The sequence below is a fragment of the Ursus maritimus genome, unplaced genomic scaffold (assembly GCF_017311325.1).
Source record: "Ursus maritimus isolate PB19 unplaced genomic scaffold, ASM1731132v1 scaffold_3, whole genome shotgun sequence".
NCBI classification, from domain to species: domain Eukaryota; kingdom Metazoa; phylum Chordata; class Mammalia; order Carnivora; family Ursidae; genus Ursus; species Ursus maritimus.
In genome coordinates this window covers 71,597,399-71,621,649 of record NW_024425563.1, presented here as the reverse complement: position 1 = coordinate 71,621,649, position 24,251 = coordinate 71,597,399, and the positions used below count along the sequence as shown (strand labels likewise).

At 33.6% G+C, this 24,251-nt stretch overlaps 1 protein-coding gene and 1 long non-coding RNA gene across 4 annotated transcripts in view; one reads left to right on the top strand and one right to left on the bottom strand.

The window, feature by feature from the left end:
* The window catches only part of CFAP69 (cilia and flagella associated protein 69), a 50,422-nt gene that overhangs the window by 12,452 nt on the left and 13,719 nt on the right, over window positions 1–24,251 (top strand). For 2 of the 3 annotated variants that reach the window (XM_040644290.1, XM_008686216.1), the window contains exons 4-15: window positions 1,530–1,639; window positions 3,938–4,014; window positions 6,405–6,503; window positions 7,238–7,387; window positions 7,492–7,669; window positions 9,440–9,563; window positions 12,102–12,150; window positions 12,240–12,361; window positions 14,314–14,530; window positions 17,118–17,282; window positions 20,517–20,635; window positions 22,573–22,691. In XM_040644290.1, the coding sequence (XP_040500224.1) occupies window positions 1,530–1,639; window positions 3,938–4,014; window positions 6,405–6,503; window positions 7,238–7,387; window positions 7,492–7,669; window positions 9,440–9,563; window positions 12,102–12,150; window positions 12,240–12,361; window positions 14,314–14,530; window positions 17,118–17,282; window positions 20,517–20,635; window positions 22,573–22,691 (1,529 nt within the window). The remainder of the gene's footprint in view (window positions 1–1,529; window positions 1,640–3,937; window positions 4,015–6,404; window positions 6,504–7,237; window positions 7,388–7,491; window positions 7,670–9,439; window positions 9,564–12,101; window positions 12,151–12,239; window positions 12,362–14,313; window positions 14,531–17,117; window positions 17,283–20,516; window positions 20,636–22,572; window positions 22,692–24,251) is intronic. The other variant, XM_040644289.1, reaches the window with a different exon arrangement.
* Window positions 15,186–23,335, bottom strand: LOC103658696. Its single transcript, XR_567255.1, has 3 exons — window positions 23,231–23,335; window positions 21,983–22,082; window positions 15,186–15,276 (listed from the first exon to the last, which is right to left on the bottom strand). It is a non-coding gene; the product is annotated as an uncharacterized LOC103658696 (long non-coding RNA).

Sequence of the window (24,251 nt, the reverse complement as noted above, 5' to 3'; positions counted from 1 at the left end):
AAATATTATATAAATATGTTATACCCACTGTATATACCACCTGATCAGAATATATGGAAACCAGTGCAACTCAAAACTGTGCTTAAGAACCAGTTTATGGATTGTTGTTGTTGTTGTTATTGTTATAAGCTTTGCATATAACTTATCTATTACAGAAGGCAATACAGTTGTCAGGGGAAACTCTCACTTTCTGTAGTTGTCTTACCCCAGACTGGTAACAGAGAATTTCAGAACTAGCAGTGGTCCATAGAGCACTTCAGTAGTGTTGATCTCCACAACCTCCAAAAATTGTCTACAGATGTAAGTCTCTATTAGATTGTTTCAGTATTTGAAACATCTTAAGGCTATCATTCAGGGAAACGTGCCTTAAAATTTCATTTTAATTCTTTTCTTGCCTTATTTTAGCCTCATTTTATATGGATTTGTTGAGTCCGTCAGTTATCTGAGGGCTTGTGGACATGGAGCATTATTTACTGGCAGCCAAAAAAGTCTACTAGCAAGTGATTTCTTTCCCTGTCTGACCCTGATACCTCAACATCTCCATCATTTTTTTCTTCTTCACGTTAGAGAGTTGGTGGCAAATGGCTTTTTTTTTTTTTTTTTTTTTTTTAAGTAGGCTCCACACTGGGGCTTGAACTCACAACACTGAGATAGAGGTGAAGAGTTAGACTTGGTTAACTGAGCCTCCCAGTTGCCCCCAAATGGCTCTATTTCTGAAGGCCTTTCATAGGCTAGCTTTATATATGAAAAAACATAAAGCAAAAATAAGTTAGAGATGTATCGTGGTCACTTCTGTAGGTAGTTAATAGAGGTTTGTACTTCCAATATAGCTAGCTTTCCCATCTTTTCCTAAGAAGTTCCTAGAAAGAGACTAGAAGTGATAGGATTTAACCACAGAAGTATGTCCATAAGTATCATGTTTCCTTGGCTGTAAAAGAAAACCTGTGAAATTTCTTTTGTACCAGTTGGGTTTTTTAAATAGATAAAAGTTTGCTGTTACTTCAAGATTTAGAAGAGGTAAAATTTGCTTTTTATACTAGTTTTAAATGAAATAAAATTTCAACTTATACCTTAAAAGCAAGAAAATGCATCTGAATAACGTTAATAAAATAAAGAAAAGTAAGGTGGTTTGGGTTGTTTATTCTGAACCAGTGTATGTTTTGCATGTGAGTGGGGGAAAGATGAAGGATAAAGGTGAGTCATTAACTGTTTTCAATGTGTTATTATTGCCAATAGTTATTGATCAACTGAATCCACGGTATAATAGTAATCAAACTCTAAAGATATGGTGAGAAGAGAAAACAATATTTTGAATAAGAGTTTACTGAGACAAAAATTAAATAATGTTCCTGAAAAAAATATGGTTCTAAGTTTTCCTATTTAGAGTTCAAAATTAGTACAATTAAAACATTGTCAACCACATTTAAAAAAATAGATGGAATTCTATAGACTTTCTTGACTGACATCTATAAAGAATATGCTAATAAAATATTAATCTTAATTTTATTTCTTAACTAAAAATACTAAAGCCCCTAAGGGATTTAGCACAAATATTTAAAATTTTGAATCTGTGTGCAGAAAAAATTGAAAACCAGCCCCACTTTATAGAATCTGCATTTAATATCCTAAAATTATGTGGGTAAGTTGTTTTTCTTTAACTTTATTTTACATTAGCATGCAGTATTTTATTATGTTTTATTTGGTATAACAAAGATATGCAGTATGGTATAGCAAAGTGATAACTCAGAAAACTTCACTTCATCACTTGATTCCAGTTGATATTTCAAATGTAGTCAATTTTGTAGTCTGAGATAGCTAGCCATAAGAGATTAAACTGTAAGTATATTAAAATGTTTTGTCATAATAAGTTGTTCTCAAGTGAACAATAAATGTGAGGTGAAAGCAAGAAATTGTGATTTTTTTTAGAATTTTTGAGAAAATTTATGAACACTGCTAAATAGTTTCAGTCTAGTTTTTTTTTCTCTCTTTAGAAAATTTGACTCTCCAAGATATATATTAAGTTCTGAGTCAATTTTTATTGATTTTTAAAATTTGAATGAAGAATAAAATGTCACCAATCATTTCTGGTATATATGTTTTATGTAAATTAGAGGTCAGCATTATAAAATTAATTTTAAACTTTTTAATATAAATGTAAATTACATTAATTTAATTTTTAAATATAAATTAGAGGTCAGCATTATAAAATTAATATATCCTATCCTCCATATTATTGTTTCTCCAAACATTTGGGGGAATTAGTAATATCTTCAGCTTCTTTGCTGCCACATAGTAGCTAATCCAGATATACATTAAAATATCAATTTTTAGCTTTCAATGTAACATAGTAGAGGAGATTTCTTAAAGTAGGAATAAACCTTTCCATTAATTTAACCTTCTAAATCTTTCTACCAATTTAACTTTTTAAATAGCATATTTCTTTTAGTATACAAAAATATTACTAGGACTATGTATACATGGTAGTTTTAACTCTTACTTTTAGACTCAGTAGCAATAATATTTAAAAATTTTACAACTATATACACTTAATTTTTTTGATATCTGAACAAAATCAAAAATAATTTATTGAATGCCTTTACCATGCCTTAATTTTTAATATAGACTATGAAAAATAAAGAAATAAATTATTGCTCTGGTGCTTTCAAGGAACTTTTATGTACTATTGGAAATTATTATTATATTGATGTGAGATTATATTGTTATCATTCAAAATTTCAAGGCTCTGCAAGTACTAGAAAACCAGGTCTATATGCATTACTTTAAGCAATGCCAGTAAAGAGCTCCACCAAGAACTTTTTCTGTGAAAGCTCTGATTGAATGTTTCCTTACATAAAGTGACAGACTTTTGAATTGCACTCTTTACTTTCCCTCATATTTCATAATTATTCACATTATTAATTTTTTTTCTCCTTTCCTAATTTCTGCTTTCATCCTGTATTTCTCCACACCTCACCCCCCTTGATCCCCTTCTCAAGATATTTTTGGGGGATAAAAACATTGAAAATAAAAAATAAAACCTAGCCTTTCTGTTTTGGCTTCTATGTAGTATGTTTTCTCACTACATCAGAAGTATAATGCATATTATTTTCATAAGGTTTCGAGGGGGAAACTCTTCTAGTGCTTTATCTTTTAGATTGTTTCCTTTGGTAGAAAAGGAAAAAGTTTGAGGACAAGAAGAAGTAATTTTAGAGTTTCTTCACTTTAGAGATCCAACAATGAGCTGGATAACAAGTAATAAGTTATTGGTTTCAAATGAAAAATTCTAAGGAACACTAAAAAATGAACCTCTGTGACATTTATAAAATTGTCCTTTTCTTCATAGCTTGCCCTTGAAATATCATGAAATTTTTTCTTGAAAAACATGAATTAAAAGTCCTATAGAGAGGATATATTATATTTTTATAAAGCACAGGAGGTTCAAATTTTGAACTCATGAAATACCAAAATAGTTCATATTTTGTATTTAAGAAATAACTTTTATTTCTCCTTTGACATTTAGACTAATGATCTAAGTTTGAATGCCCTGTCTTTTATGATTTTTATATAAATTATTTTTAAGTAACTTTGATTATAATGCTGTGAAATATAATTCTAATATTAATATTTGTTATTAACATTTTTATAGAATTAATATAAATGCTTAACTTTTTTACTTATACAGTGTTGCAAGATGGCTTTCTTAACTCTTGCCTTTTATGTTCATCTCTCCTCATTTTCATAAACCTATTCTGTCTTCTATTTGATCAGTTAGTTAGAAACACAAAAATTTTTGGTAGTTGCCAATTCTCCCAGGGCTACAGAATAGGATATTATCCTCATTTTATTCTTTAGAAAGGATTTTCCCCTACTTTGCAAATGATGGTTCAATTAAGGACTTCATTAAACATAACTCCTGCATTCTTCATTCTTACTGAAGCTTGCCATTTTTGAAAAAGAAAGTATCAGATGAAATAACATATGCGGAAGATACTGCTAATTCAATCGCACTTCTGGGTAAGTTAAGATTTCTTCAAGATAGAGGGGTGTAGCATACGACAGGCCCTACTGACAAGAAAGAAATGTTTCAGTCACTGAGTTTTAGAGTACCCCTCCAAATGTAGGTTCTTTTCTTGTTTCTGGTTGGGAATTAATCATAGTGTGCTTGATGATAATTTTTGTATTGCTTTCCACTGAGGCGTTTTAATACCAACAAGATTCTGTGTTCCTTAATTGAAGGACAGGCAGATGCTTATTTGTTTTGATGTTATTTAGTTTGTTGAAATATTTAACTTTTTAATAAATGAGAAGTATATGTACCTCTCAATAATCACAAAAATGTTTTCAACATTAAACTCTAATAATTCCTAGAATCTAATTAATTGCTAGAATCACTGAGATCCAAATTATTCATCCAAAAATCTAAAATTTTAAATAAAATCATAAAATGGTGAGACATTAATCCTTTTATATCTAAATAAGTTTCATAGTCTTGAATAGTAGATATTCTGTGAGAAATTATTATGGCCTAGAGTGGATAAAGGTGTCAAGGAAATTTGAATAATCATAGGGAGTTAGATAAGATGACTGCAAGGAACAAGTGGGCTGGAAACTAACTGGAAACTTTAATTCTGTGAATCTCTAGCATCAAAATTTACATGGGGAAGCCAACCCTAAAGAGGACATGATAATATTAACAGATAAAAGATGTAGGTTTGGTTGATTACATTAAAATGCCTCTGCTGCCCTTATTATTTTTAAATGTTGTCTCTAAGAGTGTCGGTAGGCATTTGTATGATAAATATATGGCTCTTTTTACTGTGTCAGTCTGCTCTTTGCTGAATAACTGCTTGCCTGCCTTAGAACACTTGAAGTAAGTATGAACTCTTAGCTTAAAATGAGCTCCCTTCACTGATTATTGACTGCAAGTGCTACTGTTCTGTCCCTTGTTTTTTAATTGCTGGAAACATGAATTTAAACTAAAATAATTGTATAGATTATAAAGGGTTGAACAAAAGCTGCTCATTTTTACTAATAACTTCCAGTTTGTACTATGTAGTAGTAAATCATATTACTTTTTCTCCTTAAGTGATTGCTATTTCTGATTCAAGAGTAGGATTTTGGAAATGTATGAGGGAAAAAGTTGGTACTACGTCCTGAGATTATAAAACAGGAAACTGAGAAATGATCTAAACTTACACAAATTAAAAGTGTAGAGATGAGAAACCTTAGAACTTCCCATAAACTTGAACATTTGTTTTGTTGGAAAACTTTAGTTGTTCCTGTTGACTAAATTTTTCCAAAACATAGTGATTTTCAACATCAAAGGAAGTGTTCGAAAAAAAAAAAATTAAGGGAATCATGTTGAAACAGTCTTCTTTTTTTAGTGGTATCTTTTGCAGATAGATTCTCCTAAAACAGGGGTGAGGTTTTCCTGTGTGCTTCCTCCTTTTGTCCATTTGCATCCCCACTCACTGATCATTTCCAGAGGTGAACATTATGCAAGTCCTAATGCAAAACAGGAGTTTCAGGAACACTTCATTATGTTTCCCTCACAGAATCCACCCACATCTGGTTCAACCCTGAAGCTGATTCTCCCAACTCCAGTTGTCCCAGGCATGCAGAGGACATGGGACATTTCCAGAATCACACAGATCATTTTCAGATTCTCTTAGGGATCATAACTTGTAATTCATCAGAGCAAGAATAATCCAGTTTGAAGTATAGGCTGAAGCCAGTTCAGAAGTGATTTAGATATGCCTGAAAAGGAACCTTCCAATCCTTCATCTCCACCAAGATAACTTGAACGTGAAACTATTATATGTAGGGCAAAGATTGCAAAGATTGCCTAGAAACTCGCTGTTTTCCAGTCTGTCAGCAAATTGAAAAGCAGAGCTCACTTGGAACTTCTCTAAGCAAAGTATGCATTATTAGAGGCAACAAATTACTGATTCTCTAGGTAAAGAGAAAAATGCTAACCCATATCTTGCCAGAATAACAATAGTAACTTACTATATGCCAGACACTATTCTCAGCTTTTTTTCATATTAATTCCCACAGCAATTTTTAAAGTAGTAACTATTGTTATACATTTTATAGTAAGACACAAGTTTACATAGGTAGTAAGTGGCAGAGCCAGTATTTAAAATTAAACAGTCTGGTTCTGGCATTTATGTTACTAACCACCATTCTTTTCTTCCTGGGAAGGAGAGGCTGAGTTGATTGAGGGGCCAAATGTTGTAGGGATAGATCCAAGATATTTCAGATATGCATGTGTGCATGTAGAGAATTACATGGTCCAGTATGAACTTCTAGTGAGGATATTTTTAATAGTATTGTTAACACATTTAAACTTGCAACTAAACATGACAGTGTTATTAAATAGCATTCATTTCTCTTTCTGGCAGGTGAATTAATGAAAATACCAAATTCTGAATTGAGGATACAAATTTGTAAGTGTATTGTTGACTTTTATCATGCAGAACCACCAAAGAAGCATATTACAGGTGAAGTTTTCATTGGTCTTTTAGTAATAACTTATGTCTGTAAAATAATATTTTCTCATTCTCTTTGAACTTGGAAAGACACAGTGGGATTGATGCAAGCTGGCTAGGTCCGAGGACCCAGAGGGGTTCCCACAGGACCAACCAAAAGGGTCCTTGGCTCTGTGCAGGATAGGAATCAAACACAAGCCAAGTGGAAGTGACAGCAGAATTTACTGAAGACATAGAGAGAGTGTAGATATGGACAGAGCGTCCAGAAGACTCAGAAAGGAAAGAAGAGTGAGGCTTGTCTTTGCTTGGGGCCAGTGATTTTTAATGAGGATTGTCGTCAGGTGCACCTGTCTTCTCAGGCTTCCAGAATCAATAGGTGTCTCCATTAAGTCAGTTAACGCTCTTGAGTTAGGGGTCTTGATGAGTCACTCTTCTTGGAAAATGTTTATGATGACTCCTCTATATTAAATTTGATGATTTAATATATATTAAGAATATATAATAATAATTATTAATAAATATAATATATTACTAAATATTATATAATAATAAATTTTAAAATTGACTCATTACCTGGCCTTTTATAGAAAAATTGTGCCTATCCCTGTGCTGTACCATTTAAAAATGCCATACACTTTTTTTTAAAGTTGTTATTGCTGTTGTTTAATAATATTACTCATTCCATTGTCTGAACATAGATTACTATGTGAGATAACTGTACATATTTATTAACTAATTGTTGTTAGGTTACCAGCAAGCAAGTTCATCATACAAGATTAAGATGGCTGAGGTTGGAGGATTGGCAAAAACAATGGTCCAGTCATTGGCCTTACTTGAAAATCAACTTGTTGAGAAACTTTGGGTACTTAAAGCTCTGCAACATCTCTCAACTTCTGGTTTGTATATTATTAAATTTAAATACTTCATTCTCAGTGATTTTTGTTTCTATCCAATGGTGTAAAGACTGTACAACATAAATAATTTTTAAATTTATTTTCAGAAGTTAATTGCACTTTAATGATGAAAGCACAAGCAGCCAGTGGAATCTGCGCTCACCTCAATGACCCAGATCCCTCTGGACAGCTTCTGTTTCGTTCATCAGAAATACTTTGGAATTTATTGGAAAAATCTCCGAAAGAAGAAATCATACAACAGCTTAGTAACTTGGAATGTTTGCTGTAAGTAAGGGGTTATATAGGAATGTTTTTTAACCTTAAAATGATAGTACCATAACTAACATCTTTGTTTGAATTTGTGTTCAATTAGGCTTTTGAGTCATGTAATGACTATGTTTCAGGACATCATTTTTATGTTGTGGTATAAATGCATCTGTGCAATAGCAAGCCATTTTTTTTTTTCTATTGGAGAGCTTTTAAAGTAGCTTGTTAACAAAATTAATTATGTCTTTGAATAAGTATAAAATAAATTAGACATTTAAAAGCAGTACTTCATTTATTCATTCAATAAACCTATTTTTAAATACTTACTGTCTTCTGGATATTGCAGTAAGCATTAGCAATAAAATATAAGTGAGCCTTTAAGTTACTTATTCATTTATTCATCAAATAATTATTGTCTGCTCTGTGCCAACTTCAGTACTAGGCCATAGAAATACAAATGAAGACAATGCAGACATGATCTCTGCTTTCATGGAATTTGCATTATGTTGGGAGATGGACAAGTAAACAGGCAACTAAATGCTATGAAAGAGATATGACAGGTGCTACATGTTCTCTAGAAGAGAGTGATTCAGCACACCCAACCCAACTGATTTAAACCACAGAGGATACTTATGGGCTTATATAAACAAGGTCAAGGATAAAACTGGTTTCATGTGCTCGGCAAATAACAGGACGTGGGTCTTCATCATCCCTATACAGTTTTCCATGGTGTTGGCTTTATTCTAAAGCTCCACATGGTGAGACATAAGAAGCTTAGGTTCACATAATCACAACCCCAAATCAAGCAGAAGAGAAGACTTGCTCTTCTGAAAGGCCAAAGAAAATTCTTTGAATTGAGTCCCTGTTGGTCCTGAGTGTTCTGGGTTGGCCATATGCCATTCCAGAATGAATTACTAGTGACAGAGAAATGCTCTGGCTAAAAGGAAGCTGAAGGCACCTTTGCAAGACCAAAAGAGTAAATGCCTAAATAAAAATAAGGATACTATTATCATAAGAAGGGCAAGTAAGGGGTGCTTGGCTGGCTCAGTTGGTAGAGCATGTGACTCTTGATCTCGGGGTTGTGAGTTAAAGCCCCACACTGGGTGTAGAGATTACTTAAAAAAATAAAATCTTAAAAAAAAAAGAAGAAGGGCAAGTGAGTGCTAGGAAGCAAAGCGACAAACGCCCAAACCAAAACAAATGCCTGTGGAACCTGACCCAGACTTGGAGAGTTAATAAATACTTTCTGATGAACCCTAATTTGGTATCTGAATGATAAGTACAAACTGGCAACACAGAAGAGTTTTACATTCAGAGAGCAACCTAGACAGGGGAACAGAAGTGAAATTAGAACTTAGCTAAATAAAAAAAACTGGAAGATACTCAATATATTGAGAGGAGAAAATAAAATAGTGAGAAATGAAGCTAGCAGTGTTAGCAAGGACCATAATATGAAAGGCTCGATCAGCCTTGGTAAGGAGGTAGGACTTTTTAATCTTAAGAACAAAGAAAAGTAGTTTAAAAAGGTTTAAGTAGTTTAAAAAGGAAAATGATATGAATGAATCTTTATTTTAGAGCAGTCATTTTGCCCATAGGTATAGATTTGGATTGATGGATTCTTATCTGATACAGCTTTGAATCCAATGTAGATGCAGATTTGGAAATGTAGAAAAGATCAGAAATACTTTGAAATGAATAGTATAATATAAAAAGGGGGATTTTGTTGATAGACACTTCAGTAGCATTTGCATGGAAATACAGTTTTAAAGATCTGATTTTACTTTCTAGGGCTTTGAAGGAAGTATTTAAAACCCTGTTTATGAGAGGTTTTAGTCATTACGATCGTCAGCTTAGAAACGATATATTAGTAATCACTACAATTATAGCTCAAAATCCTGGAGCACCAATGATTGTAAGTATGAGTCAAATTGCATTAATTTCAATGGTGGAAGTAGTTGGTATGAGGGAAGGAGTCCTAAACAATGTTGTAATATTTATGAACTTTGTTGTGATAGCAAATTATGTTGTAATGTCATTGTGGTCACCAGTAGTTCTGCCAGTTCTTTGCAACCTTTTGGAAACTTGAGCTTCTCTTCATATTTTATAATTTCCTTACATATTTACCATTTATGATGCATTTCTTTCCTTGCTGATGATATGAGTTTATATCTGGCATTATTTCTCTTTCACCTAAAGAATTTCCTTTCCCATTTCTTACGATGCAGAGCTGCTGGCTGCTGGCAACAAATTCTCTTAATTTCATTTATCTGAAAATATCTTTAATTCAGTTTAATTGAGGTCTGTGTTCATAGAATATAGAATTCTAAGTTGAACATTTTTATCTTTTAGCACTTTGAAGATATCATTCCACTGTCTCCTGGCCTCCAGTGTTTCTGATCAGAAGTATTTGCTATTTCAAGTTGTTTCCCTATGGACAATGTAACACTTTGCTTTCTGGGTATTTTTCAAGATTTTCATTTTACCTTTGGTTTTCAGCAGTTTTACTATTATGTGCCAAGATGGGATTTTCTTTGTATTTATACTGCTTGAGAGTCATTCATAGAGCTTCCTGAGTGTGTAAATTGACTAAATTTGGATCATTTCTGGTCATTATTCTTCAAGTATTTTATCAGCCCCATTCTCTTTCTCCTCTTCTGTAATGCAGATTACATGTATGTTTGTCGTGAGGCTCTGTTCACTTTTGTCGATCATTTTTCTTTCTATTCTTTAGATTGAATAATTGTATTGGTCTATATATCTAAATTCACTGACTTTTTTCCCCTGTTATCTTCATTCTGTTTTAATCCGATCCAGTGCATTTTTATTTCAGATGTTGTCTTTTTTAGTTTTCGGATTTTTGTTTCCTTTTTATAGTTCCTACTTCTCTCCTGAGAGTTCCTGTCTTCCTGTTTATTATGAGCATCTTTACCATGGATTCTGGTGTACTCCTCTGCAAAGTATTGATTCTTTTGTATTAATAGGCATTTAGTTTGGCTACTCATCCCTATGGTGAATGACAGGTCAAATCTCAGTTCATTTCTTTTAACCTTACCTAGGATGCTTGAGTATTCCCTGCTGTATTATGATTCAGGCATTAGCCAGAGATTTGAGAGTTTATACACAGAAGTTGAAGTTCCTTTTCTGTGGCTCTCTCCTTTATGGGATTTCTCCCTTCACTTTCCAGTAGCAATAGTTGCCCTGAGATTACCTCTGCCCTCTGAGTGTTCAAACCATGGAGATAACAGCTTTACCCTGAGTTGTAGCATCCACACAAGGTGTGGACTAGGGCCTGGCCTCAGTCTAAAAGCCATTGTTTAAAAAAGGGAAACTCATGCAGTATCATCTCTTTCTTCAAAGTTCTGACTCCCCTCCAGTAACTTTTTATATTTTGTTCAGAGTTTGTAATTGTTAGCTGCAGAAGGTTTCTTATAGGAGCTACTCTGCCATCCCAGAAGCTGAGTCTCCCCACATCTTATAATGTAAAAATCACTGAATGATTGAAATCCTGGAGTAGAGATCTTTGGCAAAGATATTCACATAGCCACAAACTTATTAAGTTGTATTGAAAGGAAATTTGGGAATGAAGCCCTCAACCCCATATCAGTGGTTATCAAATGATCCCAACAAAGAACGATCACAGAATTTATAATATGTAAATGGGAGCAATAATTCTACCTAGCTTTCTAGTCAAGGCTGCAAAGTGTGGGTTAACCCATATGTTTCTTTGGAAGCCCCCTGCTTAGTTAATATTTTCTCATTAGCATCCTTGCAAACATTCAGGTGAATTTTTATGAGTCAAATAACATCTCCATATTTAAAGAAGCTGTATGGATCCTAAAGCAGTAGCACTGTAACACTGAGAGCTCAAAAGCCTAGGGGGTTTGCTGCTGTAAACCTCCCCTAATTACAAAGTCCAACTAGGATGTCTCTGGCAGGAATGGGTTCTCTCATGCTGGAATGTTTGCGATTCTGGTTATTCTTCAGGGCTTTTCACATTAAGTAGGAACTGTTATGTTATCTCTTGACAAAACCTTTCACTTAATGAGAGTGGTTGGGGTCGAGGTGGGAAGGGGTTTTTTAAGAAGAGAAGCTGTCGAAAATAACTCTTTCACCCTTATTTTGTCATTTAAAGTTATAGATAATGAATTATATAAGTAATTTGTAGTCTTAATACATTTGGATAATTACCAAATTTTAAACAGCATTTTATAAAATATTCATAGAATAATGTAAAAATATTTCTTAGAACCAACAGAAGTTAAATTTATATTAAATAAATTACAAGTTTATCTGGCTATACATTTCTTGCTTTCATCCCTTTCTATTATTAGTACTTCATGAATTCAAATGAATGACAAGGGGAATCTGATAAAGATAATTAAATATTAGGTAAATATAGGCATCTGTAATTTCCACCTAATTAAATCATCCTTCTGTGTATTTATATTAGGAATGTGGCTTTACCAAGGATTTGATACTATTTGCAACCTTTAATGAAGGTAAAAACCATAAAACTTTCAACCTATAATAAATCTTGATGAGTCTTATATATTATTTTAGCTTTTACTTTCTTTTTTTTCCCTTACAGTTAAAAGTCAAAATCCTTTGGTAAAAGGTCTTAAGCTTTCTAATTCCTATGAAGATTTTGAATTGAAGAAATTGCTATTCAATATAATTGTGATCTTATGTAAAGATTTACCTACCATACAGGTAAAAAATAACCAAAATAAAAGCTAAAGTGTCTTACTTTGTAGTATAATTTTTTTTAAAGTCATGACTGCAAATCTTTCATCAACCCATATGTTTATCATAGAAAGTAACTCTTATTGGCCGGAATTTCATCTTCTCAAAATTTCTTTTGCCTATCTATTAATAAACAGTGAATTTACCAAACTTAAATCACATAAACCAAAAAAGGCAGGAGAACCTTAGAGATTTATTTATGTATTTAGATCTCCTGAATAAGAAAATATAAAATGAAAGAAAATCCATATAGGCCCATCCAGCCTAATAGTCTATCTCTGACCATATTGTGGTTAAGGCTTTAGTGGGGTGGAATGCAGTGCTGTCATTTTTCAGCACTGTGATCCTGAATAGGCTGTTTAGTTTCTGTAAATCCCAGATATCTTTTTTTAAGATTTTATTTATTTATTTGAGAAAGAGAGAGAGCACAAGCAGTGGTACCAGCAGGCAGAGGGAGAGGGAGAAGTAGGCTCCCCATGAGCAAGGAGCCCAAGGCAGGGCTCCATCCCAGGATCCTGGGATCATGACCTGAGCTGAAGGCAAATGCTTAACCAACTGAGCCACCCAGGCACCCCAGATATCTTAATTTCAAAATTAGGATAACACCTATCTCATCAAATTATTGTGAGGATTAAAAGAGCTCAGAATTTTTTTGGTAATACCACTCTGAGGAACACACACCTATATACACACTAAAATATGCTCAGAGAAGGAAAAAATTGTCTTTACAGTTGTAACTTTATTATTTACATCAAAAATATATACTCTATAGAATCTAAATGTATTTTCTGAAATGCCAAATAGAATATCATTCCATAAAATATGGTTTTATTAGTAAAGTATTATATAACTATTAAAATCTCTATGGAGACAAAATGTATGCTACAGTTTATAAACCACGTTTAGTTGACAACAGAGTCAAAGGGCGTAAAGACTATGGTGAGATTCTTAAAGCACTACGTGAGCGGTGGAATCAACTAATTGTTTTTATGTCATATGTTTGTGGCCCAGTAATTGTAGTGATAATGAATATGTGTACTCTTATTTGTAGTTCATGTAGTATTTTGAAAACATTATCCACTTAACATTTATAGTAGTGCTAGAACCAGCTGCTGTTCTTATTCCTGCTTTCTCAATTCTAAATCTTGTGTTCATTCCCTGTGGACTGGTAGAAAATTTAGAAAAGTTTATAGATGTTATTGTGAAAAGTCTTTATAAAATAATGCCAAATGAAAAGAAAATTTAATAGAATATAGCCCGTGTGTTGCTATCTCGTGAACCATATATAAGCATCATTCAGAATCAGCCATAATATTAACTACATTGTCATAATAGCTATGCATTTTTCTATTTTATTGAAATTATGGATTCAGTACAATTTTAAAATTCTAGGCATGTAGTTATAAATATGGCTTGTGATCTGAGTGGCATTGGTTGACTAGAATATTTGTATAATTTCTGTTGCAAGTACTTAAAAATTAGCCATAGTCGTCATTTTGGAAAAATTGATATTTTTATAGTATACAGTTGAGTCTGTGAAATGTTTCTTTTTCAAAAAAATGAAGGGAAGAGAGAAATGCCAGCAGTTTATTTGTCCCAAATTTTCTGCTTTTGTGGTTAATCATAAGCAGGAGTTAAATTACATATATAAGCATAGACAAAAAAAATTAACGTTTATATTATTGTCAGCTAGAGAATGCATATCCGAGATAAGGGGATCATAGCCAACTGGTTGTTTTTTGTTTTTGTTTTTGTTTTGGTTTGGTTTTGGTACTTAATGTAGGTTGGGATCTTTAGGAAGGAAATTTTTTTAAAATGATCTGAATAAAACATCACATTGGAAATCTTTAATTTTCTTAGATTAAATAAAATCATTTTACTTATGTTTCTAACAAAGTACTTTTTGCCCTTCCTCGTAGCTATTAATTGACGGCAAAGTTATCTTGGCTTTGTTCACCTATGTTAAAAAGCCTGAGAAAAACAAAATAATTGAATGGTCTGCAGCACAGTATGAAGAATTACAACTGCATGCAATTGCCACTTTGTCATCAGTGGCTCCTTTATTAACAGAAGAGTATATGTTGTGTCAGGGAAATGCTCAAGTCCTTGCATTTCTAGAATGGTGTGAGAGTGAAGGTGAGTTATACCTGTCAAAATTCTAATTTACATATTTCAATTAAACGCTCAATATATGCACAGAAAAAATAAAATTAATTAAAGAAAGGAGAAATAAAAATATAGATCTGGTTTCCTGTGATTTTCATGTATTTACATGTTGTTTTAAAGAAAAAAATCTGAGATTTCACTTAAAGTCAGACACATTAGTCAATATCATAACTATAATTGATACATACCTCTCAGTAAAAGAAATCATTCATATAACCTGATTTAAATTTTTGTATCATTAGGCTAATCCAACAATTATACTAAGTCCTGGAAATATTTTAATTATTCATTCAACAAATATTTGTTGAATGCCTACTAGGTACTAGATATTGTTTTAGCTGCTAAAGATACATTTATATTCAAAATAAATGAAATCCCGGGGCGCCTGGGTGGCACAGTGATTAAGTGTCTGCCTTCAGCTCAGAGCGTGATCCCGGCGTTATGGGATCGAGCCCCATATCGGGCTCCTCCGCTATGAGCCTGCTTCTTCCTCTCCCACTCCCCCTGCTTGTGTTCCCTCTCTCACTGGTTGTCTCTATCTCTGTCGAATACATAAATAAAAATCTTTAAAATAAATAAATAAATAAATAAATAAATAAATAAATAAAATCCCTACCTTCACGGAGCTTAAAATCCCCAGCCAGAAGTAATGATTCCACATGTAGTCTACCAAATGTACCAATTTGTACGAATATTTTATTTCAATTCTCATCATTCTTAGGAAGGAAATAAGAAATACTTCTTGTTAAATTTCTATGCATTAAATAAAACTATTCTGTCTATCCTTTATATCATTTGTGTTTACAAAAGACTATAAAGCAAAAGAGGAAATGCTGCCTAACATGGGGAAGACTGATAGCTAACAGTTATCGAGTACCTACTGTGTGGTAGGCCTTAAACACCTTCCAAGTATTAACTCATTTAGTCCTCACAACAAATCCAGGGGTTGAAGGTACTATTTCCCTGTTGGTCAGATGGGTAGAACTCAATCAGAAAAGTTAAATAATACGTTCTTGGTCACACAGGAAGTGTCAGATCCAAGATTTAGTATAGGCAGTCTAGCTCCAGAACCTACATTTTTAACCCATTCACAATACTCAGAACAGTACTTTTGAAAATTTTTTTAGCTTTAAACATAAAGAACCTTTTAAAGAATGCATATTATTGTAAAGAAGAAAGGAGAACTTGCCTTGCTGTTTATCAAGACCTACCATAAAGCTATAATAATTTAAACTGTATGGTACTAGACAAGAAATAGACCAGTGGAATAGACTATATGGAAGGTTGGCATTAATGAAGATGATACTGCCTTCAGTGAAAATAAAAATTAGGTTCTTTCACCTTGTTAAAAAAAATCAAGTGCAAAATGAATTAAATCCCTAAATATGAAAAGTTAAACTGTAAAAATCTTAGAAGAAAACATGGGAAAATATCTTTATGATAACAGGTTAAGAAAAGACTTTGAAAAACCAGAGGAACTTAAACTATACAGAAGCTTAATGCATTTAATAATGTAAAATTCAGAAATGCTGATGACTAAATCTGAATAAAATAACAATCCACGAATTGAGAGAATAAATTTTCCACTCCTGTGACTAATAAAGGATTAGAATCCAGGCTCATGAACTCAGAAAGAAAATAACTCTGCAAAGAAGTAGACAAAGAATAGAGACTGCCAAGTCACAGACAAAATTTCAAATATAAAAATAACATTAAAAGATGTTCAACCTTATTGGTAATCAGAGAAACACAAATTAAGATAATAATGAACTGTCATTTCCCATTTAACAGATTGGGAAAATCTGTTAGTCTTGTATATTGTGTCTATATAACCACTTTGGGAAGCAGTTTACGATCTTTAGTAAAATTCAACGTGGGTAAACCCTATATGATTCTGGTGTCACACAGCAAAACCTTTCTCAGTGGGAATAAGAGGACATGAACCAGAAAGTTCATTGTACCAGAATGTTCATTATAGGAGTTTGTACTAGTGAATGGATAAACTGTGATTTATTTATAAAATGATTGCCAAGGGGCACCTGGGTGGCTCAGTCAGTTAAGCATCGGATTTTTTATTTTGGCTCAGGTCATGATCTCAGGGTTGTGAGATTGTGCCCCCACATCAGGCTCCATGCTGGGTCTGAAGCCTGCTTAAGATTCTCTCTTCCTCTCCCTTTGCACATCCCCCACTCTCTCTCTCTAAAACAGATAAAATGAATGGTAAAAGCAATTAAATGATTTAGATCTGCTTGTGACAATGTAAATACTTTAAAAAGCAATGTTGAGTAATAGTAGCAAGTTACAAGAGAGACACACAATATGACACAACTGAGTAAAATTTTAAAGCATATTTCTATTCTGGGAATAGGAGGAGAAGGGGGAAAGATAACATCTATTCCTCTAAAAAAAAAAAACTAAAGCAAGTATGACAAAATTTTAACATCTGTTTAAACTTAAGGGTAGATATATAAGGTATCTGATATATTGTTTTATTTGAAATGTTTTATGCTTTAAATTTCTTGATGTAAAGTATTAAATTACTAATATTTCTCCACAGATTCCTTCTTTAGCCATGGTAATAGTTTTCATGGTACAGGCGGCCGTGGCAACAAGTTTGCCCAGATGCGTTACAGTTTAAGACTCTTGAGAGCCATGGTCTACCTTGAGGATGAGACTATAAACAGTGATCTTTGTGAAAAGGGAACAATTCAGCAACTGATAGGTAAAACATGTTTGTGTACTTAGAAAAGTAGAATACTTATAAAGTAGAGGTTTTATTTAAAGTGCTTTTTATAAATTTATTTTGTCATTCTAGCTAAGAAACTCCTGAACGTTCTCTTCATTTTTGTTTCATATTGTTGCTATAAATCAGTTTGTTTTTACTAAAACAACATGATCACTCATTCTGTAAACATCTGTTAACTCACTTCAGATACTATTTCATTTAGGATTATCTTTTTTTTTTAATGGGCTACTATTATCTTCATTTTTCTAGTGATAAGATGACCGCTTTCTGGCCAGGCTTTTGAAGTCATTTAAAAGAGGATAACATTACATTTTCCGGTGCATCTGACATACCAGAATACTAATATGCTGGGATATACAGAAATGTACACAGGAGATTCTTTTCCGTTATGATATAGCAGGATATCCTTGATTGTCAACTTAGAATTGACTATAATGAATCAAATACATACATGTGAGCTCAGAATAAAATTCAGAACCCCAAACAAAAGCTTTTTACCTTTGTTGATTAAAAAATAAATAGTCCTCTGGCCCTAACCTTTCTTGACTTTGAAAAGATCTATTTTGGTCATTTTCAAATTCAGTGATTGCCTCATGAGTAAGAGATCATTTGCTGGATGTAACACCTACCCAAAAACTCTTCTACATGTTAAGTTAAAGTGCCTACTCTCATCATTCCTGGAGTGGAGTAGTGCCCTTTAACAGTGGTGCCCTTTAAAATAAGGATATTGAAAAGGGTGCTAAGCAAAAACACTTTCTTGATGAGTTTACTGACGATGACTAAACCTGAAAGTAGATTTTATCACTTCCATGCACATTCCATTGTACAGAACTCAGTGTTAAGGTTCCAACCTAACTGGATGGAGTCCAGAAAATACTATATTTTGTATGTCCAGGTAAGAGTTGTAATCCTACCTGGGTAGGAGGTGTGGGGTAGAGAAAAGGGAGAACAGATACAGAAGGGTTCTTTTCTTCTTAAGATCTTTTAACTTGAAAGAAGCTGATCTTTATCATGTGAGTTCTTAGAGGCAGCCGACTTCCTTCACTTAAACTATCTAACAGAGAACAAATAGGTTGCTTGACAAATAGTAATTGCATTGTAATTGCAAATGTTTACAATACCCTTTGTGCAGGCACTGGTATCACAAACATGTATAGAACAGGACACTGTGGACCTTGCCCTTAAGGAGAACAACAACAACAAAAAGATGTATATCCTAGAAAGATAGCATATGTTTTACCCTACACCATCAGTAAGGCCCCTAATGAGTAATAGAGTAAATACCACAGAAACCAAGAGATTTCAGTAGTTTTTAAGGCTAGGTAATCTTGACAAATACCCTTATTGAGCTTGGGTGTGAGGGTAAAGCTGGTTTTGAGCAGGAAAAGAGGAGATGGTCTTTTTTTTTTTTTAAGATTTTATTTATTTATTTGACAGGCAGCGAGAGAGGGAACACAAGCAGGGGGAGTGGGAGAGGAAGAAGCAGGCTCCCAGCGGAGGAGCCCCATGCGGGGCTCGATGCCTGAGCGCCGGGATCATGCCCTGAGCCGAACGCTTAATGACTGAGCCACCCAGGCGCCCTAGGACATGGTCTTTAAAGCAAGGGAGGGGTGCCTGGGTAGCGCAGTCGTTAAGTGTCTGCCTTCGGCTCAGGGCGTGATCCCGGCATTCCGGGATCGAGTCCCACATCGGGCTCCTCCGCTGGGAGCCTGCTTCTTCCTCTCCCACTCCTCTGCTGTGTTCCCTCTCTCGCTGGCTGTCTCTCTGTCACATAAATAAATAAAATCTTAAAAAAAACATAAAGCAAGGGAATAGCATAAGTGGAGACATGGTGTTAAGATATGTATGACAATGTGTTCAGAGCTAGCTTAAGTGAAGTCAGGTTTATGAAGACATCTATCAACTGTACTTCAATTTAGAAATAATAAAAAACAAATGGGAAAAATGTTTTATGAAAACAAGTAATATGAGATATAATATGTCTAGTCAGGAGCCAAGCTAGAAAGAGTTTTGAATAGCATCTTCGTTAGACATGGGGAGCCATTAGTGCTTTTGATCAGGGAAATTACATGTATAGTGCTATTTTAGGAAAAGGAGTCTGGAAGAAATATATCAGATGACTTAGAATAGAACAAGAAGAGGGTTAAGGCAGGGAGCTAAAGGATACTGAAATATGAAGGAAATAATTCAAAACATAACATGTTACAGACAACAGAGAAAGTGGCATGTCTGCACTCAAGTAGGAAGGAAAATGAGATCATCTAGAAAGGAGAAGCAGACCTATGGCCAACCAGGTTGGATTCCTAGATGTTCCTAATAAAGGAGCATAGGCTCACCTGTTCCTGGCGTGCTCCTGAACTGAGCCTCCAGCGTGATCAACTAGCCCCACTAGGGACTGATCCTGTACCTGTCATTCATCCTAACAAGACCAAGAATCGTCCCTTCAGGACCAGCTATGGAAATAAGTTGTGATTTCCCTGGCCCTCTTACTGGTTCCTCTTGGAACATAAGTCCACCTCTTCCTGGTAATGCCAGTGACCCCTTTAATAGAGAAGCAGTCATTTTTGTTTCTCATTTAAAGCTTAAAGGAAAATTCCTTGTTGAGGCAAAATTTTATTGTGACTGTCATTCCATCAGTGCAAGTAGCTCTTTTTCCAGTTTTCTAAATTTTTATTAGAAGCAGGGGAGAGATTTCTCAGGACATGGGAATACTGCTACTTAAAGTTATTGAAGACACCACCAGGTAGACGTAAGGAGAGGATGCAGAAAGAAGTAACAGGAAGAGAAAACATACTTAGAGAGGTCTTCTGCCTTTGCCTAAAATTGACCCTGTTAACCATGAGGAGATGAGCAAGCTGTGATGGGGCATTTTAGTTATATATTTGCAAAGGCACTCATCTCTGCCTCATGACAATGTGCATATTTCTATGAACAGTTTTGTTTGCTACACAAAGTATCAGGTTGTTAGGACATCTTTTAAGAACACCTCATTAATTCCGTACTAGAAATATTATATATATGGGGCCACTGATTGTACTCAGAGCTCAAAGAATCCATTTATCATCTTCTGTCTACAGCTTCTACATAACTGTGCAATTAAAATAGCTCTTTTAAAAATAGTCTCTCTAACTGAAACTTTATAGGAAGGGATTTCAAAACATTAATTGATCAAAATAAAAATACAATCTTTTTTTAATTTTTTCATACCAGGAGTTTTTAAAAATACAATAAGCAAGTCTAATGATAAAGAAGAAGCCATTATTTTGGAAATTCAATCTGATATATTACTTGTCTTATCTGGTCTTTGTGAACATCATATTCCTAGGAAGGTATGTATGCCTGTGAATCAAAGTTTTGTTCAGATTTTCCAATCACCTAGCACTATGAACTGTTTCTTGGTGTCCATAAATATTGCTGTTTTTTAATCTTGTGAGGATTTAATTTAATATTCTTTTTTATAAGGAGAGTAGAATTATATACAGTAAAGTATATATATATATATTTATATATATACCTTAAGTGTATATTTCGATAGGTTTTGATGAATGTATACACCCATTTAACCAATAGTTCAATTAAAACAGACACAATTGTTATTCCCTATGAAATTCTTTTATGCCCCTTAGTAGCGATCCCCCTATTTGCCTTCAGGTGACCGCTATTCTGATTTCTGTCCCCATATTAGTATTGCCTATTCTTTTACTTTATACGAATGGAATCACATTCATATAAATGTGATTTATATGAATCACATATAAATGTGATTTACTCTTTTATATCTGGTCCTGTCATCATCATATTTCTGAAATATATTCATGTGATTGCAGGTATCAGCAGTTCATTCCTTTTTATTGCTGAATAGTATTTCATTGTTTGAATATACACAATTTTTTTCTCCATTCCCCTATTGATAAACACTTATGTTGGATCCATTTGGGACTTTTTTTTTTTTTAAAGATTTTACTTATTTATTTGACAGAGAGAAACAGCCAGCGAGAGAGGGAACACAAGCAGGGGGAGTGGGAGAGGAGGAAGCAGGCTCCTAGTGGAGAAGCCTGATGTGGGGCTCGATCCCAGAATGCTGGGATCACGCCCTGAGCCGAAGGCAGACACTTAACTACTGCGCCACCCAGGTGCCCCCATTTGGGACTATTATGTATAAACCTTCAGTGAACATTTTTGTAGTAGTCTTGCTGTGGACATAATGCTTTTTTTTCTCCTAGATAAATACCTGAGAGTGCAATTAATGTTCATAAAGTAGGTATATGTTTTTAAGAAACTGGCAAACAGTTCTTCCAAAGTGGCTGTCACCTTATAAATGCTGTTTTGAGTTTAAATTGAGTTCAGGGTGATGGATAGGTGATGAGCACTGAGTGTTGTATGTAAAGGATGAATCACTATATTCTACACCTGAAACTAATATTACACTGTATGTTAACTAACTGGAATTTGAATAAAAACTTAAAGAAAAAAAATCAGGTTCATACCTAGAACTAAAAGTTAGAAAAAAAGAGCTTAATTCCCTTTGATCTTTTTAAATTTTGTAACAAACTCTGCATTTCTAAGAGTGATAACTTAAATAGCAAAAGACAGAATTGGAAAGATAAAAATTTTAAATTATGAAGTTTCCAATAGAGGGATTTTAGGGAGAGGCAACAAGAACAGTAAATGCATACCTAGCTCTGAGCTTTGATGCAACTTTTTCTTATATTCTGCCACCCTGTGCATGTGTTCTTCTGGAAAAATACTCATAGTCTTGCTTACTGGGTACCAGAACTGAACAAGAAAACAATGAGAAAGGTTATTGGTAAGCAACAAATAATAACTGGTAATAACTTAGTATAAATTATTAAAGGTTTTAACTACCATTTATATATTTATTTCTCTCTTGGGAGTATTAAAAAGTCTTCCATGATAGAATTTTAGCCTCTTAAATTAGTTTTTGCTATCTAGTATTCATCTGACAGGATATTAGAGTACATTCATTATAATGCGGAAGAAAATCATGGGGCAAGCTTATGGTTTATTTTTTAAAAAAAGAAAGGGAAAAAAAATGGAAAGGGACATTAAGCTAGCATATTGATTGATGCCGTTTCTAATAATAATTTGTCTTAAATTCCTGAGAGTGAGTGCAAATTTGAAAAAAAATATTTGTATAAAACTAACAATGTTGTTCTGTTTTTCCAGTATAAAAAGTTTTAAGGGATAGGATGAAACAGAAAAGGATTAGATTATTTCAAAAAATAATTTTAAATAAATCTCTTAGGAAATTTTTGGAACCGAAGGAGTGGATATAATTCTTCGTGTAATGAAAATAGACCCCACAAAGTTACAGACTGGATTAGGCTATAATGTACTTCTTTTTAGTACATTGGACAGCATTTGGTGAGTATTACTGTACCCAAGTTAGAACCACAATACAAGAAAATTACTTCTATGATATTTGTTGGCTTGAGGTCTGATTTTTTTTCAGATAGATTTAAGATTTCTATCTAATTTTGAAAAACTACACAAATTTGTATGAAATAAAGCCTAGAAAATTAAAACTGTAGATTGAATAATAATAAAAATTAATCCTAGTATGCGTGATAGAGGAGGGAAAATGTTGGTGCTATAATTTCGTCATGGTGTTGGACTTAAATAAGTTGAAATGCATTTCTGTACATAATTTAAGCTTCAGTAAAAGTTTGCTTAATTCATTAAAAAAATTTCTTCCCTCAAAACCACACCAGAAAGATAACTCTTCCAATACTTTTTTCAATAGTCCAGAAATGACACTTAACAATATCTTTTGTAAAGTAATCTTATCCATAGCTAATTTATAAAACCATTCTTGTATCTAAACTTAAATCCTTGTTTTTATTATTTGATTCCAATCCATTTTGGCCTGGTCTGGGAAAACACAAGCATCTACTCTTACTCACACAGTATTCTTATACTTGAAGACAACTGAATTCCTCATTCATCTCCTCTTCAGAGTTGAAAACCAATTGATTAGGTATTTCCTAAGCAATATTTTTTTCTCAAACTTTTTAGCATTCCTAAAGAGCAAAAAATAAATCATACATACATACATACATACTGCTTTTCTTAACATTAATTTATAAAGTTTTGTCTTGGACAAAATTACTTGAGTTTCATATATCATTAACATTTAACACATTTCTTTTGTCCTATTTGGGTGAGATTCATGAAAGCCACACTGCAACATATTTGGGGGGAAAAATAATGACTATAGACCTAACCGACTACAGATCTAAATGGGACTAACAGGCATATACAGAATATTCCATTCAATAGCAGCAGAATATAACTTCTTTTTAAGTTCTGTGTTATTGTGATTTAGATTAAGAAATATATATTTGGTCCATTTCTAGTACACAGCTCCTAAAACTTTTGTCATTTCCTAATTAATAAGAGCAATGAGAACATCTTTTGTTACGGTATTTGGTCTTTTTTTTTTTTAATGATTTTTTATCATATTATGTTAGTCACCATACAGTACATCCCCGGTTTCCGATGTAAGGCTCGATGATTCATTAGTTGTGGGTATTTGGTCTTTTATTCTCAGTTCCTATAATAGCTTCAGAGTAATAACTGTGAAGGTAGTGTCTTTTGTTATTCATAACAAGCCGCTTTCAACCACATCTGTTTATGTTAATGAGGTAATTTTTTAAAAAATTTTATTTATTTATTAGAGAGACAGACAGACAGAGAGCATGAGTTGGGGGAACAGCAGAGAGAGGGACGAGCAGACTCCCTGCTGAGTGGGGAGCCCAACATGGGGCTCCATCCCAGAACCCTGAGATCATGATCTGAGCCAAAGTCAGACACTTAACCAACTGAGCCACCCAGGTACCCCTAATAAGGTAATTTTTGGAGAGCACCTAGATAACCACAGGATGGGGGACTAGTTCTGCATGCGAGGTCATAAACCAGTCTCAA